At 34.6% G+C, this 19,086-nt stretch overlaps 1 protein-coding gene across 3 annotated transcripts in view; it reads left to right on the top strand.

The window, feature by feature from the left end:
• Positions 1–19,086, top strand: part of LOC126978524 (uncharacterized) — a 111,393-nt gene that overhangs the window by 23,746 nt on the left and 68,561 nt on the right. For all 3 annotated transcript variants that reach the window (XM_050827380.1, XM_050827379.1, XM_050827381.1), the window contains exons 2-8: positions 6,404–6,518; positions 7,578–7,751; positions 10,228–10,408; positions 11,500–11,624; positions 13,934–14,112; positions 15,189–15,350; positions 17,904–18,046. In XM_050827380.1, coding sequence (XP_050683337.1) covers positions 6,404–6,518; positions 7,578–7,751; positions 10,228–10,408; positions 11,500–11,624; positions 13,934–14,112; positions 15,189–15,350; positions 17,904–18,046 — 1,079 coding nt within the window. The remainder of the gene's footprint in view (positions 1–6,403; positions 6,519–7,577; positions 7,752–10,227; positions 10,409–11,499; positions 11,625–13,933; positions 14,113–15,188; positions 15,351–17,903; positions 18,047–19,086) is intronic.

The raw sequence follows: 19,086 nt of genomic DNA, 5'->3' as shown, positions 1-19,086 counted from the left end.
CGAAACAGCGCAGACACAGGAATCAAATCAGGAGACAAAAGTCTCAGATAGTTTAAATAAATCATTTTTGACTGAGAAAAAGTATCATGTTACTGAAGTAAAGCAGGACAAGAGAGCAATTCCAAATAATCCTAAGAGAGTAGTTGAGGGCAAAATCCAGAAAGAGGACCTACTGAAGCTTAAATCAAGAAAAAGGATCGTGATTATTGCGGATGAGCAAGGGACAGGTACTCAAAGAATATTGCAAAATTTGACTGGGCCCATGTATGAGGTCACTTGTTTTCTGAAACCAGGTGCAAAATTAACTGATATACTTCTTTCCGAGACAAGGTTGATGCAAAGCTTAACAAAAATGATGTTGTCATTATATTAGGAGGCACTCATGAAACTAATCCCTACGATTTTCAACTAAGTTTGAATAGATTTTTCTATAATAACACACATACAAATATTTTAGTAAGTGAAATACCCTATAATAGAGCCTTAAATGAAAATAAGTTAAATTATGATTTAAGATTTATATGCGGAAAATTCCAAAATGTATCATTTGTTGACATGGATTATAGTAGAAGAAGAATGAAACGAAGTATGCAAATACGACATATATGCCAGGCACTCATAAAGGATATTTTACGCCTTGAATATCGAAGCAAAATAGACAGTTATAAAAAACAAATAAAGAATACGCAGAAGAATATAAAAAATACAGAAAATAAAGCTACCCAAACTGAACATGGACAAAGTGAAGGTGAAAACGGTAAAGAAATACAAGAGGAAAAGGATGATGCCAAAAAATATATTCTTGAAATAGAGAAAAAGGAGCTAACGGAAACAGTGCAGAACCTAATAATTTTGTTCGAGTCTCATAAGTTATACATATTACATCCAAATATTAATGGACTTATTAATAAATCTGAACAGCTGGTAGTACAACTCGACGAATTAGAACTTAGCAAAAATATTTTTATAGATGTACTTTGTTTTACGGAACATAATTTAATTGAACACGATTGTGAGCTGCTTAGGATATCAAATTTTCGCGTTGCCTCTGCATATTTTCGTAATAATAGAAGGGGTGGGTCAGCCATACTTGTACGAAATTGGATTAAATTTAAAGAGTTAACGGATATCACACGCTTAAGCGTACCAGGTGTTATAGAATGTAGTGGAGTCGACCTAATAGATCAAAGCACAATAGTAATATGTATTTTTAGACCACCAAAACTCGATAAATTTACCTTAGACACATTTTTTGACAGTTTATACAACATACTTAATAAAAATTGCTTCAAAAAAAGGAAAATCATTATCTGTGGTGATATAAATATAGACGTGTTAATAAATAATAAAATTACGCAAACCCTTAATGAATTAGTACATGGTTTTAATCTTAAATTAGCACTTACACAGCCAACGCGCTTAGTAAGTGGCACATGTATCGATAACTTTTTGACCAATATTCGGAGCTATAGCTGTTCTGTTGAAGAACTGGCTCTATCAGACCATACAGCACAAATTTTCAGCTTTACTGTTAAAAAATTTAGTCGGATAGAATACTGGTTTATTTTAAGAAGAGACATTAGCGAAGAAAACTTGAGTAAATTTAAGGAATACCTAAGTAGTATTACATTTTCGGATGTTTATGAAACATCTGAACCAAATGAAGCATACAATAGATTTTTCGCAATGTTCTCACTTCTTTACTATCTCTGCTTTCCTTACATTAAAATAAAAATACAGTCAATTAGAAAACCAAAGTGGATATCAAAAGGAATAAGACAATGTTGCAAAAGGAAACGAGAGTTACTATGGAAATATAGAAAAAAACCTAATAATAAAAATAAACAAAATTACAAAGTGTATGGAAAGCGTTTAAAAAATATCATCAAACTAACACAAAAATCCCAAAATTATTATAGAAATTCGCATAACAAATCTAAGACTACATGGGACATAATAAATGAAAACAGATTAAAACTCAATAATTACAAAATTGAACGTATTAAAAAAGGCAACGAAATAATAAGTGACTTCTTAGAGATTGCACAAGCTTTTAAAGAACATTTTCTTAGTCGTAAAAATTTGTCAACAACTAATGAAAGAGCAAACGCTAACTGGAACAAGCCGAATTCAATTTTTATGAAACCATCATCGCCTACTCAAATAAATAACATCATAAAAACACTAAAAAATACAAATAGCACTGGGTTTGATGAAATTTGTACCAAAGCAGTAAAATATGTATCTGATATAATATCGCCAGTTTTGTGTCATATTACAAATCTATGTGTAGAGAATGGTGTATATCCAGATAATTTAAAAACTTCAATTGTGAAGCCACTCTTTAAAAAACAAGATAGGGAAGACATGGACTGTTATAGACCAGTTACACTTAAACCAATTTTCTCAAAAATAATCGAAAAGTATATTTGTAATAACTTAAACGATTATTTTGAAAAGAATGAAATATTAACCGAAAAGCAAAAAGGCTTTAGAAAAAATAAATCAATTAATTTAGCAATATACAATTTCTTGAAGGAAGTCATTACTAATGTAGATAAAAGAAAGCATGTATGCGTTATGTATACTTTATATGGACCTCACTGAGACATTTGACTATGTCGACCATCAAATATTATTGGATAAGGCTAAGCGTGTAAGGGGTTAGAGGAAACAGCTTATCACTTCTAAAATCATATCTAACGGGGAGGCAACAAATGACACAAATAGCGAGGTTAGTACGGCATGATAAAACAGAAACACCATATATATCGGAGTCAAAAACCGTAACCACTGGAGTACCGCAGGGAAGTATATTAGGTCCATTGTTGTTCATAACATATATAAACGATTTCCCTACGGTAACCAACCATGAGATGATTTTATTTGCTGACGACAGCACAGTGATATTTATAGGTGAAAATTTAAATTCTTTTGAAAGTGACATTAATAATACTATAGGCAATATTATAAACTGGTTGACATGTAACAATTTAATCATAAATCTTGACAAAACTAGCATAATGACATTTGTAAATAGACGCAATAAGATAGCATTGAACATTAATTATCTAAGTAAAAAAATATCTGAAATAACACAAACAAAATTTTTAGGCCTACATATTGATGATTGCCTAAATTGGAAAACCCATATTGAAAATTTGTGCATGAAGCTAAATAGATTTTCATTTGCATTGCACATGCTGTCTAAAGTAGTAAACCAGTCCGCAGTGTTAGTAGCTTTTAACGCATATGTCACATCAAATATTCGGTACGGGATCATATTTTGGGGAAATTCCACAGATAAGGATAGAGTCTTTAAATGTCAGAAAAAATGTATAAGATCTATATTTCATTTAAGCCCTACTGATTCCTGTAAACCATATTTTGATAATTTTAAAATACTTACTTTCCCGTGCCTATATATATATGAAGTGCTAGTATTCATTAGAACAAATGATCAACTATTTAGTTACTCTGATAGTAAACGCAGAAAAAATAAAATATGTTTCACGCAGCATACAACGGCACTTTTTGGTAATAGTATATTTAATATAGCTCCTCAGCTATATAATAAACTACCAGAATCATTAGCGGACCAAAACTTAAATATTAACTCTTTTAAAAATAAAATTAAGGAATTTTTAATGACGAAGAAATATTATTCAGTTAAAGAATATTTAACAGACATGAATGTATAGTCATTAGAATAAGTTAATTCAGATATTTCAAATTAACATTTTTAGTAAGCAAATATTTATTTTTCACATTTTTATAATATTAAGGTGGATAGACTTTTATGAATAATTTGGTTTTATGTTGTATGTTTTTCACGGTAAACTTAGAGTAAGAATTGTAAAAATATATTATTTTTGCATGCCTACCCGGCAGATTGTTAGCACCTATGATTATAATGTAACACCAATGTACCCACTCAATCTATGCAATTAAATGACTTGATTTGATTTGATTTAATCAAATGTTTGGTAGAGAGGACACCATCCCACAAAAATACCTACTCAATAATATTGCGTACAAATGCATTATAAAATGTTATTTTCGCTTGAATCGATTTAAATTCATTGCAATTCCTTATAACAAAACAGAATGTTTCTAAATCTTTGTTAGCGATGTTATCAATGTGTATATTAAATTTGCGCTCTATCTATTGTAACGCCTAAATCCCAAATTGAGTCCGCTTGAGCTAATTAGCTCCTATTCATGTTTTATAAGGTTTTCAAATAATAATTTTTTCGTGAAAATTTCATTCACCACATTTTTGCCCTGACTTTGCAAATCCGACTACCAGTACCACGAAAAATTCTTTCCATGTTTCGGGTTCATAAATAAATTAATGTCTGTTGGTAAAATAATTTTTCGGTTAGTAGATCGAGAGATTACCCGCTACAGCCTCACAAACTTTACCTCTTTACGTATAATATTAGTATTAGAACTTTAAATGTTTGGCCATATTGCTTTAAAATGTATATGAGTGTAATGTCAAAGGTGAGACGCTCTGGAAACGTGTTTCTAATGAATGTCAGCAGAGGTCGAGGCTTGAGCCCACGCTCTCTCCAGCCCGGGAAATGTTGAGCGTAATAAATATGAATCTATTCAGGAGTAACATCGATCGGGCTGGGCGGTGAAGCCTTGAAGTGCGCTCAGCGCTCGCCTATGGAACCTTCAATCAACTAGTCATAATAATATTTCTCGTAGCTTAGTTCAGCAAGGCTTCCACGTTTTTCTTAATAAATGTTTCCAATTCCATTTATGGAAATTAATTTTAAATGAAGATGTTATCATTACCTTCATGAACAGGAATATTACTTTTCAGTGTTTTTCAAAGATCTTTCTCATACGCGAATATATATAAATATATATACGATTCATTTATTTTTAATTACATCAGTTTCACGTATGTACATGCATCTTATGAAACAATGGTGAAAAACGTATATATTTTGGATATTTTTTTACTTTGCCTATGTATAATAATAGGTTGGGAACAACGTTATTTCGAATCAGTAAATAATATATCAATTTTATATGAAAACCGTAGATATTTTATTTTAAAGATTATAATTATTTAATCACAGTATATAACGTAAGCGCCATTTTTTTCGATGACTTTTTGCCACCTTGTAGGTAGTTGCAGGATCCCATTGCTGTAGAAGTTTTGGTACTTCTGATAAAAAAAAAGCGTGATAAATAGTATTAGTAGTCCTTTCTTGTTATGTTGCTGATGAACCTGACACTGCCTTAGGAATTCTAAAGAGACCGAAACTGTGGTAAACGGAAGGTGCAAGGTCAGTTCTGTTTATTGCACAGGTTTATTGTGTCTCTGTTTGGGTTTAATGGTCTCATATTCTTCTGAATGAATATTAAAATAATTTATTCACATTTATAAAGATATCTGGTCTGCGCGCAATGAAATTACAATTAAAGTAATTAGTAGGTATTTATGATGCAGATGTCCACTATGCGCCTTTGCGGTCTCATCAAAAATTAGTATTAAAGTGATAATTTTTAGGCTTCCGTTGCCAAATGGCAAAAAACGTAACTCTTATAGATTCGTCATGTCTGTCTGTCACGGTCACTTTCTCCCGAAACTATAAGAACTATGGGTACTGTTGAAACTTGGTGAGTAGATGTATTCTGTAAACCGCATTAAGATTTTCACACAAAAATAGAAAAAAAGCAATAAATTTTGGGGGTTCCCCATCCAGACGTCCGAAACCCATACGTGTGGGGTAGGTATCTATGGATAGGTCTTCAAATATGATATTGAGGTTTCAAATATATTTTTTTTCTAAACTGAATAGTTTCAGGAAGAGACACTTCTAGTGGTCAAATTTGTAATGTAACCCCCCCCCCCCTCCTCTCCCCCCTTTAACTTCTAATATAAGAGAATGATAAAATGAAATAAAATATATGATGTACATTACCATGCAAACTTCCACCAAAAATTGGTTTCAACGAAATCTAGTCAGTAGTTTTTTTTAATAAGTCATAAATCGTATTATCAATACCTTAATTGAAAAAAATACACAATTTTTAAAATATCGACAAAATTTACAACAAGTTAAGAACTTTTATATTATGTTACTTGCTGATATAATGTAATTGTAAATATAATGATATAATTTTAATCATCACCATCTACATACCTGTACAAAAACCAGAGTGGTAAATACTAATGTGGATACAAAATTTACGTCTATTATTTTTATATTAAGTTGAGACACAACTCTGAGGGATGCAGACACTACACCTCAGTGCGTGCCCATAACAGAGATCACACAGAGATCTGTTATGGGCGGTCGATTCTGCGTTGCATCAGGTCTATCAACTGCTTGTCCCATCACTCATAAACATCTATAAACTATCAAAGAAACTGTTTCAGGAATCGCGCGGGAGCATCACTGGACGGGCGCAGCAAGACCTCAGTGGATAGTGGTGGAGTGAGGCTCACCGTAACGGCTGCCCAGATCGGGGACAGCGGGATCTACACCTTACAGGTTAATTCCTCCTATAATAGCTAAATATCGATATCAATCTTGTATACATTTTAAAAATATCATGTCACGTGTTTGGCCGGGTTTTTTAACTCCAAAACTACTTATCGATTTAATTTAAACTTTTAATACAATGTATGCAGTTTGGTTCAACTTAAGAGAATGGTATTATTCCGATTAGTGACAAATTTTATTATTTATTTATTACTTAAAATGTATACACTTTTATAATAAAGTCCCAGCCATTGTTCAGGCATTATCTATAAATAAATTTAAATGATTTATAAAAAATGCCTCTGTCGTAAATCCTATCACTCCACAGCAGAATATCTAAATGATCGGACAGCCTGGGACTAGATTATGATTATTTTATAGCGATAGAAATGACTGTGCAATGTTGTATATTTTTATTGAAAAGAGCGCAAAAAAAAGAATGCTGGGAGAGTTTCTTGCGCCGCTTCTTCTCTCCCAGAGCGCCTTTTGTTTCCGAAGCGGTAGAAGTATCTAGTATATTAGAAACGACATTAAAAAGAAATCTAAAGGAATCAATTTTGAGAAAATAATTGCCTTTTATTGTATGAAAGAATTTTTTACGTACAGTTTGATAGTTCTGCTATGAATTTCAATAGAGCAACAGCGGACAATAACGGTCTTACAAATAAATTTGGTAGAAGCTATGTCAGAGAATAAACCAAGAATATGCAAAATTATTATAAACAAATACTTTGCCTATTATTTATATTATAATTATTATTTTATTATAGGTTTATTCGGACGCATATAACGTTTTCCGCCTCAACATTTCAGCTGTATATGGACGGTCTTCTTCATAAAATAAAACGGATCAGGCCAAATAAATAAATAAAATGTAACTTTGATGTAAATACTTAATGTTAAAGTTCAGTGATAATAAATAACACGCATTTTAATCTTCTAAAAAGAAGTTTAGTTAAACATCTGTTAGGTACCTACTCGAGTTATTTAAAAAAATACTACGAGACTCTTAATTTTTACCAACTTTTCCCAAATCACACCTTTGATACTATTATTGTTTTCGTTTAGGCAAGCAATGCTGCCGGTAAAGATACGGCTAGGGTCAGGCTGGAGGTTTCTGCAGACGAGACCCCGACCGGTGACGACCCGCCGACCTTCCTACGAAGACTTCAGGACTTGACAGTCAAAGTCGGCACAAGGACCAGGTTCCTCGTAGAGATTGCCAGCTCCACGGAGTGTAAGGTAAAACAATATGTTGTTATAAAGTGGTTTTCCTCACTACTGCGATACAATATACAAAGCAAATGAACATTCTTAAATTTATGTTCAAGTTTTGAACCCGGGCCTCTCGGTTTACGCTCTCCGCGCTTTCACCACTTATCCAACCGTCTGAATCACGCATTGTGAAATATAAAATTGTGACACAGCGCAAATCTTGGTTATGTTCATTAAACTCTCGAGTTGCGGCGCCATCGACAGAATCTTATATTAAATCTTATCAAATTAAAATCACTTTATGCATCTATGTCAATGAAATGACACTTATGAATGTAAATTTTTTTTTAGAAGAAGAAGGTTGATAGCTTTAATGAAAAGTGGAAAAAAACTCATTGCAGTTGATCAAGCTGCTCAAAATTTTTATATTTCATCCAAGACACTTGGATGGCACGACAGGAAAAAATTTGTGCCGTTCTTGATGGTGATCCGAAGAGATAACTCTTTAAAGAAAAACTGACGGGGGTACACTTGCGTTCTGAATTCTGTTTGAATAATGTCGGTCGGCAGCGCATTAAATATTTATTATTTAATGACATAAGTAATTAAAAAGTCTCACACTTGTACGTTGTTATACACGGCAAAACTATGACCGAGACTGCAGACGTAAAGGTAAGTAGGTACCTAGATGCATAAAACGAATGTTTTTATCATTACGGACAGGGAGTTGTGTACTTATTGTAGAAAACCTGAGTTGAACACCTCCCTTTTTTACGCCGTAGTCGGGTAATTTCAAGATTTCAGTGATGATTGATGACATTTGCAAGATGCGCCACAAAACAGGAGCGTTTTAACGATACCGAAATAGATTCCAAGCAATTCTCAAATTAGATCTGAGCTGAAATGAACATTCGCCGTATGTTTCTTCAGTTATTTAATATAATAATAGGTGTCTCCTATAGACATGTGATATACTCACAAAAATTTCAAACTAGATAAACCCTTTTGAGTATTAAAAACTATACATGCAACAAAACAATATTATTTTAAATATGTTAGATGACAAAAAAAATAGACATGACCAAAGAATGAGGCAATCATCTTTTTTCCGTGACTTCTTTCTTTCTTTACCTTTGGCCGTTGGCCGATCTCTGAAAGGAAAAAACCACTGAGCTGATTGTCTTTTGATTTCGGGTTCGTAGCAATATATCCAGCTTTTATCACCTGTGACGATGTCAAATACAGCATTTGAGTCACCGCTGTTGAACTTATCTAACATTTGGCGACACCAGTCCATTCGAAGGTGGTCGTCGGTTAAAGTGTGGGAATCCATCTGGTAGAGAGCTTCCTGACGCCTAAATGTTCTTGTAATATTTTTTGAACTTGACTCATACCAATGCCTAAGCTTGCCCGTATCTGTTGATAGGTCACTCTCTTATCTTCCTCTATCATGCGTCGCACAGCACTGATGTTATCTTAAGTAGTCGCTGTTAAAGGACATCCCTCACGTGGATCATCATTGAGATTGCTACGTCCACGCTTAAACTCGTAAAACCAATTGTAAATAGTGACACGAGATGGGGCTTCATGAAGAAATGCTAATCGCAGCCTATCATAGCTTTGTTGTTGAGTAAGCCCACAACGAAAGTCATAATAAATCATTGACCGAAAATTTTCTCGCGTTAGGTTCATTTTCACGTGAAGTAACAAGAGTTTTAGATTTGCCGCCAATTCACAAATACAAATGACAAATGAATGCAATATACTACATTAGGTTACCAAAGAGTTCTAAAATTGAAATTAAAAAAAAATCATTAGTAATGTTTCTAACTGGCCAGTTCTATACATTTTCAGCGTTAAACGCGTAATACCTACCGCTGGAAAACAACTATTTGTACATACTATACTTAGGTAATTGACTTATGAAAATAATTAGAAGCAGATACCTAACCTCTTTTTTTAATTTACTTATTGAAATGCCAGTTGGAATATAAAATATCATGGCTAATAAAATAACATGCTTAATAGAACAACATGGTTAATAGAACAACATGGTTAATAAAACAACAAACTTACATTCGCATCTAAAATATATTCTGTAAAGAATAATTAATATCGTCTTTAGAAAAAACACAACATTGTAGCGTATAACGGTGTTAGTATAAAATGCTCATTGAGAAAATATATTATGTTGTATTGAACTAAATAACATTGAACGTCGTGGGCAGCGGGAATTTTACGTCAGTTTGTATCCTCGTGACACAGTTCTTGTGAATCACTAAATCTAAGCCGGCCGGATATTTTAGGTTACACTAGCTCCGACATAAATTCTTGTTTTCCATATTTTCTCTCTTCTCTTCAAAATCTCTTTAAATGTATAAATATACTCTTTTGCTTCATTCTCCTTTTAGAGGGATCTCTCATACAGTGGAAGAGAATACCAACATTCTTTTAACTCAACAAGTCTTCGATCCAACCTTTTCAAGGAATTTATTTTGTGTAGGTGACATGGTACCGTAACGAGCGTCGGCTGCTTGAGGTGGAGCGTATAGCGTTGGTCCGAGATGGTCACTTCTGGTGTGCGGATGTGGCGGCAGTTAGTGTGGACGACGCTGGCCGGTGGACCTGCACAGCAGAGAACCTGGGCGGGAGGGCCAGCTGCTCGGCGCATCTCAATGTACTCGGTCAGTTCTGTACTTCTGGACATAATAATATAGTAAAGTTGATTCTGTGTCTGATACTAAATTAACACCTTTTGCTTTTAATGCATTTGAGTATTTACACGGAAATAACGCTATTAGAAGAGAAACCAATTTTACTTAAATTGGGGGTTAAAACATCAAGAGGGCCCTTCCCGGTCCTGTCTAACGTCAACGCGACCATGGTTGAAAAGCATGTTTTTTCATCCAACGAAATTTTTGAAAAAGAGGCATAGCACTAAATGTGGAGTAAGTGCCTCAACACTCGGTCGGCATTCGGCAATTTAGACTGGAAACTCACGGCCGCGGGCGGCTGGTAATTGAGAGGTAATCATGAAACCCTTCATCAACCATTGATATCACATTGCGCGCCCCTTTAATGTAGGTAGTTGGGTAGGTACCATAACAGTGACAGTATATCTTGATTTTGTAGTAAAATATATCATAGAGGTTGCCGCAATGACGTCTAAAAGCTAGGGTTCTCACGAGTAAACAATATTTAGTATTTATATATTTTTTTCATTACAATCATGTATCTTCATTATTGTAATACTTAACAATAATTGTCAATGACAATAATTATAAAATGATTATAATAAGTTAATATTATATTACAAACAGAATAAGGCATCTGATTTATAGTACTTATTATAACATTTGAATATATTTATGTCTCATATAGTTTGTAAGATTGAATTATCTCAAAGACAGACGGTCAGGTGATGTTGACAATAGCGAGCGCGACCTGATAGACCGCTTCTAATTTTTACTTCTTCTTCATAGTAACATCGATATCTTTCAAACTGAAGCCACAACAATAATTTTTAGTTTTTCAATTGTGTGTCTTAATGTTGATACATCCAATCTATCATACATAAACTACTGCATGGAATTGGGTGCAAATTTCTCTTTGTAATTGGGTCGGTGATATTGACGAGTTATACGCAGCGCTCCAACCGATACTCCAGGACGTGTTTATTGCCATCGATAGTCCTGTCAGTTTTAGAAGACCTGACAGCAAGAACTCTTCAATATTAGCGTAGAAATGTAGTAACAATGGTTCAAATTGTTTACAGTTCCCAAAGCCTATAAACGTCCAGAATTCATGGAGGAACTACGAGCTATATTGACTGAACAGGGCACGGTGTCCCTTGAGTGTAAGGTGGTCGGCGTGCCAACTCCTGTGTTGAGGTGGTTCAAGGTCAGTTCATTAAGACTATAAATAAAATAGCCTTTATCTTTAAAGAAAACAGAACAAAGGCTATTGCGTTCCTTCTCAGCACTAAGGTAAAGTAATTAAAAATCTGTAAGTAGAACATCTCCGTAATAAATAGGCGACACAAATGGAAGAAGTGCAGTGGGGGCAGAGGAGTAGAGCGTTTGGGCTTAGCGTTTCTGAGTTATTAAATTTAGTGACTTCTTAATAAAAAGGTAATAATAGTGACAGAAGCTTACGCGCTAATTATAGCGTATATTTATCTTAATATAATTATATAAATTACGTGACACGTTGTTAGTCCGCGATGGACTCCTTAACTAATGAACGGATTTTAATGGGGATTACTTCATGGAGGGCAGTTTAGTCCAACTTGAGAGATAGGATAGTTTTTATTTTGATTTGGGACCCACAATAATTTTTATTTCCAATATTTGTTTTGAATGGGCAAATTTTCTATGAGAAAATTTATTGACGAACGGTATGATTCTGCTGTGAAACAATTTCAATAAAGCAACAGAGAGCATTTTTTACGAAATAATTCTTGATGTTTTGAAATATTATTGTTAAATTCATATAAAACGGTATTTTTTTATTATCTACAGAACAACGTCTGTCGGGTCAGCTAGTATATATATATTAGCGAAGCTATGAACTAAAAAAGATCGACCGAAGATGTTGTTCATAAAAGCGATGTCCGACATTTATTTGCTAAACCTACGTGAATCAACGCCATTAGTGAAGATGTTCTACTTACTTCGGGTGCAAGTGCTGTGCCTGAGGCATTTATTTTCGAAATTGGTGATCATTCTCAATTTTCAATTAAATTGGAAAGTGCAATTAATTTCCAATTATTTTGATTAAAGTTTGGATTTGAATGCCGTATAGGTGTTTCTTTGGAAATAGACGAGTAGATAATAATATTGTAAAAATATTGTAAGGTTGTGTAATGAGCTGGGGAGCTCCAAATCGTAGCCGTTAGCCGTAAGAAATTTGACTGCCTAACTTTAGCGCACTCTTTGGGGGAAGGCTGGAGGTGAAGGGGTTAGTTGGCAAACCCGCAGTATGTAGTTATACACATTTATAATGCATCGCCTTCGGACTATGGCTTTGCGCGGGTTTCGTTACTGATTTTTATATGTATGTGTATAATATAAGTCTCCTACATATTAATTGATTTCTATTGGAAGTTTAAATAATGTTCAATTGCATATTCTAAGTAAGAATCATTTTATACAAATTATATAAAACTATTGCTTATTTTTTGTACCGACTTCAAAAAAGGAGGAGGTTCTCAATTCGTGGTCCCATTGTGATTTGGTCCAGATCTGACAGTGGAATCCATGAGAAAACCATAAAAGTCTTAAATTTTGCAAAACATACGTATAGCAAAGTGGATGATATATTTACGAATAACTCGCGCCAACCGATTTCGATGATTCGATTTCGATTTTTTTATTCGAAAACAAACATATACTTGAAAGATAGTTTGGTGAGAGTTTGGTTAGGTTGTGATCACGGAATCCATGACAAAGTAACGGAACACTGTCTGTAATCAAATTGCAAAGTATTTTGTACGTTCATTGCTGCATTGAAATTTTTTGTATATTTACACATATTTAGACAAATTGTTAGTATACTAATACTTCAAATTCACTAAAAATTATTAAATAAAAATTTTTTTAACAAAAAAACAACCGCCTTCCAAAACAATAGATATAATGTGCACTAAAAAGTATAAAAATAATTGCGTATTTTTATACAATCTAATTAATTAATGTTATTCTAGTTACGATTATTGTAATATTTGGTGACATCCAAGATAGTTTTCCAAAAATAACAATAATGGTAACTAGAATAACATTAATTAATTAGATTGTATAAAAAAACGCAATTATTTTTATACATTTTAGTGCACATTATATCTATTGTTTTGGAATAGTGTTTTTGAAGACGGTTGTTTTGTTTTTTAAATTTTTTTTTCAGTAGGTAGCTAGTGAAAATAATTAATCTAAATCGGATTCACAAGCCGAGTCCAAAAAGTAAAGCAAAGCAAATATACGAATGAGTACGGATTAAGTTGAAAAATGAAACGGGACTTGTGGCGGGCGCGTGTGCGTGTTCCTTCATACTACGCACACAAACATCGACTAATCACGCAGACACACATATCTGTACTTGGGGCGCAGCGCAATAGCAAGAGTTTCTTCATATATCTACTCTCTAAATTCCGCTGGACCCGCGTCACCTCTTAATATAATTTACACACATTTTGTTTCTCATGCTGCGAACAGGACAGTCGTGAAATAAAAGCCGGTGACGTGTTCGCGCTGACTGCGAACTCGGAGGACCCAACCTCCCTTGGGACATACACATGCGAGGCTGTCAACTGCATGGGCAGGGCGTACTCCTCCTCCAAGGTGCACGTCATCGGCCGCGCTAGTCGGGAGGGTTCAGCTAATCCAACGTCAGGGTAAGCGTTGTATTTCTGATTAAATTATTTATTTGATAGCTTCAAAGGGCTGTAAGTGTAGTTGTCACCGCATTTATAACTATATAGACTGTACCTTTGCCCTCCACATTTAGACTTCATTCTAATACTTCATCTTTGTGAAATCTATCTCCGGATCATCTTCAAAACAAATCTTTCGTTGGACACTGTAAATTGTTTTCTTGAATTAAATTGATTCAGAGCATCGTGTTTTGTGTTCAATTTATAAAGGCGAGAAGTTTTTCCATTACGGTAGTAAATGTATTGTTACAAGCTCGATCAACATTTAAGTCTGCGAAGGTAGACCCTTACCGCGCTGTCGCAATTTTAGCTAAGGGATATTTTCCTAAGCAGCACAACAATTTCTGTATTGCACTCCATGTTTGGTTTGTTGAAGTCATTACGTGTGTGAGAAAATTGACTTAGGTCTCCACACGGTCTCCACTTTATTACTGTTGATGCATTTTATTTAGCAACTACTTCACTTAATCATTTTTGGTGAACACCACTATATTATTTTCGGTGACAGTTAAGTATACATTTGTTTTTCTAATCTTTCATCCGCATTAATATCTTACACAGTTTCTAGTTTAAGGCCTAATCATGACTTCCAGAAACTCTCGCCTTACCATGTACAAACTTCCTCAACGACTTTATTAGTGCATTCTCTACCATTACCGTTTTAGAAAATACTTGATGCGTCGAATTTTGTGAAAATATATGAGAATATAATGCTCCTTCTTTTTGTTTTAAGTGAGCGATGATTTATTTATGAGGATTATGATTTATTTGATTAACAACATGCATCTTCTTTGACCGTCGTTGAATGAGGCTATTGATGTCCACGGGCAGTCGTCGTTGCACTGACTCCAACAACGTATCATAAGTTAGTTACTCTCTCCCCATCTCATCATTATCAAATTACCCGACAATCACTTCGTAATGACCAAACACTGAGATAAATAATGAAAATCTTACTAACTTAATTTTGATGAAACAAATTACTTATATGTCAGGTATTTTAAACATATTTAATATTATAATATTATTTATTACAGAGGAATAACGCCAGACCCACCCCCAATCTTCACAAAAGAGCTTGAGGACCAATTTGTGAAGATTTGTGAATCACTGGCTTTTAGCTGTCACATCGTAGTACCGCCATGGCCACGAAGTATAGTGTGGTACAACAAAGAAGGCAAAATTAAGCCCAGTGACAAGTAAGTCAAAGTCACTTTTACGTTTGAACTTTACATCATTTGTTTCACTTTGGGCAAAATCCGCGCTATAAGGATTTACCTGGTGTCTGTTTGGTGCATAACATCAATTGACCAAGTGGCGCATAAAAGCAACCGCCCCATATTATATTTACCCTAAGAAGGGGAATCTGTCAATCTAGACTCCAACACACTGCCGCAATCAACCTGCGTTAAATACCTTAGATTTTATCTGGACCGTAGAATGGTATAGAAAGACCATATTAATAATTATAATCGAAGCGCAACTAAATTAACCTTACATTCAAAAACCCACTCTGGCTTCTCGAAAGACAGACTGCCTTATCTAACAAACTAAGGATATATTGCTCCATATTTAATAATAATAATATAATAATAAATTTCGTTTATTTCAAAGATTACATATACATTTTTTAGTGGTTGAGACTTCCCAGTAAGTTGTCTTAGGACACTTGTATTGGGAATATCTCGCACTTCCTTAGCAACTGCATATTAAAACTGATCTGGTCATATGAAATCCAACTGTGGTCGACAGCCAGCAAATCCAACCAATCAAAAAATGAGGATCCAGAGAGCTCAAAACAGCATACTAAGGGTACCTTCATCAGCCTTGGTACGCTCGAAACTCTACCATTAAGAGGCTCTTTGCACCGGATGCCGGCCAGATTATGGGTACCACAACAGCGCCTATTTCTGCCGTGAAGCAGTAATGTGTGAATTCAAATTCAAATATTTTTATTCAAAATAGGATGTGACATCACTTATTAAAGTCAAAAAACTACTACCCATTCCGAAATGAATGCCTGAGAAGAATGGGCGCAACAAACTCAGCGGGCTTTTTTTTCATCGAATAAATATGTTTACAAAGTAATATTGTACAATTAAACTTATTATTTAATAGCCTGAGGGCGGTCACTCCATTCCCAATCTGTGGTATCATTAAGAAAGTCATTTATGTTATAGTAACCTTTACCACACAAACGTCTTTTAACAATTCTTTTGAATAACGTAATACTTTTGTTTTGATCATTTTATGGGATATTGTTGTAAAAGCATATACATCGCCCCACAAAAGACTTACTAACTCGACTTAGCCGAGTAGTAGGTAAGTAAGTTTATGTCTGTTCCTGGTGTTTACATTATGGTTATGACAGTTACTGGCAAATTCACTTATGTGCCTATGAACATACATTACATTATCAAGAATATATTGAGAAGCAACAGTCAAGATGTTAATTTCTTTGAATTTTGCTCTCAATAATTGTTTAGGACCAAGGTTATAAATAGCGCGAATAGCCCTCTTCTGCAGCACAAATATTGTATTAATATCGGCAGCGTTGCCCCATAGCAATATACCATAGGACACAATACTATGGAAATAACTAAAGTATAAGTACTATTCGTACCGTATCTATGTCAGTTAATTGTCCAATATTTTTAACCGCGTATGCTACAGAACTAAGTGTTTTCGCCAATCTTTCAATATGGGGGCCCCATTGTAATTTGTAAGCTAGAGTTATGCCAAGAAATATAGCAGATTCCACCGGTTCTATCACCTCTCCGTTTAACAAAACATTTGCATTTACATTTTTGACATTTGGTACGGTAAATTTAATGTATTTAGTTTTCTTGTTATTTAACAATAGGTTATTAGCGCTAAACCAGTACACGATGTCAGATAGAATATCGTTCACTTTGTCATACATAGCTTGGTTTCTTTTCACTTTGAAAATCAGTGAAGTGTCGTCCGCAAACAATACTACCTTAATATGTTTTTTCTCTATAAGATTAGGAAGATCATTTATATAGATAAGGAAGAGGAACGGTCCAAGAAAAGATCCTTGTGGTACCCCCATGGGCAGGAGATGGCAGGAGACCTGCCATTCACGTCTCTCAGTATCGACCCTCTGAATTCTATTGTTTAGATATGAAGCCAGAAGATCGAGCGCAGTTCCTTAGGCATTACGTGTTTCGGTCGGAAGGGCGCTGTAGCTAGTGAAATTACTAGGCAAATGAGACTTGACAACTAATGTCTCAAGGTGACGAGCGCAGTTGTAGTTTCGCTCAGATTTTTTGGGTTTTTCAATATTACTGACCAACTGCATTGTAATGGGTAGGGCGTATAAATTACCATCAATGAACCTCCTGCTCGTCTCGTTCCTTATTTTGATAAAAGAAAACCTCGGAAATTCAGGAGTACCTGGATATCCCAACCATATTTGACGAAGAAAAACGATACTCAACCAGCTATAAGACTTGTTATGTATGACACCCAAACCCGTTATCCAGTATGCTCTTGCAGCCAAACAGATTAACAGACTCAAGGAGCCAATGCCCAACCTAGCTAAGGCGAGATGGAGCAGTGGCTCCTTCTCGCCAAACTTCAACCTCTTTCAACCCAGTTGATTATAGTCTTGAGGACTGATCGCAGGTCTAAATGAGAATCTAAAAAAAAATATTATTTAATGATGGTGATTTGATTTGACATAAGCTACATTTAAATTTTAGTATTGTAATGTACTATGACGTAACTAGGTATCGCGTGGTGGAAGACGGCGTTGGAGGTTACATGCTGGAGGTGAGTCCGGCAGAGTGGTGTGACGAGGGGGAGTGGAAGTGCGTGGCGACCAGCTCAGGAGGTCGGGTTGGAATGTCGTCCTGCTACGTCACCATGGAAGGTAATAATAATATTATAATCTCTATAAGAAAGCCCTGCGTGTCTCCATGTAAAATATACGGCGTTACTTTAGATAAGTAACTGTTTTACCTTGACGATTTATGAGAGAAAATATAAAAACAACTTAGTAATATTAACCCACGATAATAGAAAATCATTGACAAATTTCGTTCAATTCACAATTTTATTTATAAATCGTTACTTCATCGCTTCTCTGCAGGTAAGTCTAGCCGCCACCGTTACGACTCCTGCATTTAATATTATAGGCACGATTTTATAAGCATTGTTTAGTAAACAATGCTCTATCTGACATCGTGTACTGGTTTAGCGCCAATAACTTATTGTTAAATAATCATAAAACCAAATATATTAAATTCACCGCGCCAAATGTCAAAAATGTAGATGCGAATATTTTATTAAATGGAGAGGTGGTAAAACCAGTGGAATCTGCTATATTTCTTGGCATTACTCTTGATTCCAAATTGCAGTGGGGCCCCCATATTGAAGGATTGGCGAATAGGCTTTGTTCTGCAGCATATGCGGTTAAGAAAATTAGACGGTTAACTGACATAGATACGGCGAGATTAGTATACTTTAGTTATTTTCATAGTATTATGTCCTATGGTATATTTTTATGGGACAGTGCGGCCGATACTAATACTATCTTTGTGCTGCAGAAGAGGGCTATTCGCGCGATTTATAACCTAGGTCCTAAAGAATCATTAAGAGAAAAATTTAAAGAAATAAACATTTTGACTGTTGCTTCTCAATACATTTTTGATAATGTTTTGTATGTTCATAAGCACATTGAGGAATTTTCTAGAAACTGTGACATTCATAATGTTAACACGAGGAACAAACATAAACTTGTTATGCCTACTACTCGGTTGGGTCGAGTTAGTAAGTCTTTTGTTGGGCGATGTATATGCTTCTACAATATGATCCCAGAAAATGTACAAAACAAATGTGTTACGAAATTTAAAAGAATTGTTAAAAAACGTTTGTGTGGGAAAGGTTATTATAGCATAAACGATTTTCTTA

The sequence above is a fragment of the Leptidea sinapis genome, chromosome Z (genome assembly GCF_905404315.1).
Source record: "Leptidea sinapis chromosome Z, ilLepSina1.1, whole genome shotgun sequence".
Taxonomy (NCBI): Eukaryota; Metazoa; Arthropoda; class Insecta; order Lepidoptera; family Pieridae; genus Leptidea; species Leptidea sinapis.
The sequence above is the reverse complement of the archived record's forward strand: the minus strand, read 5'-3'. Positions and strand labels throughout refer to the sequence as shown.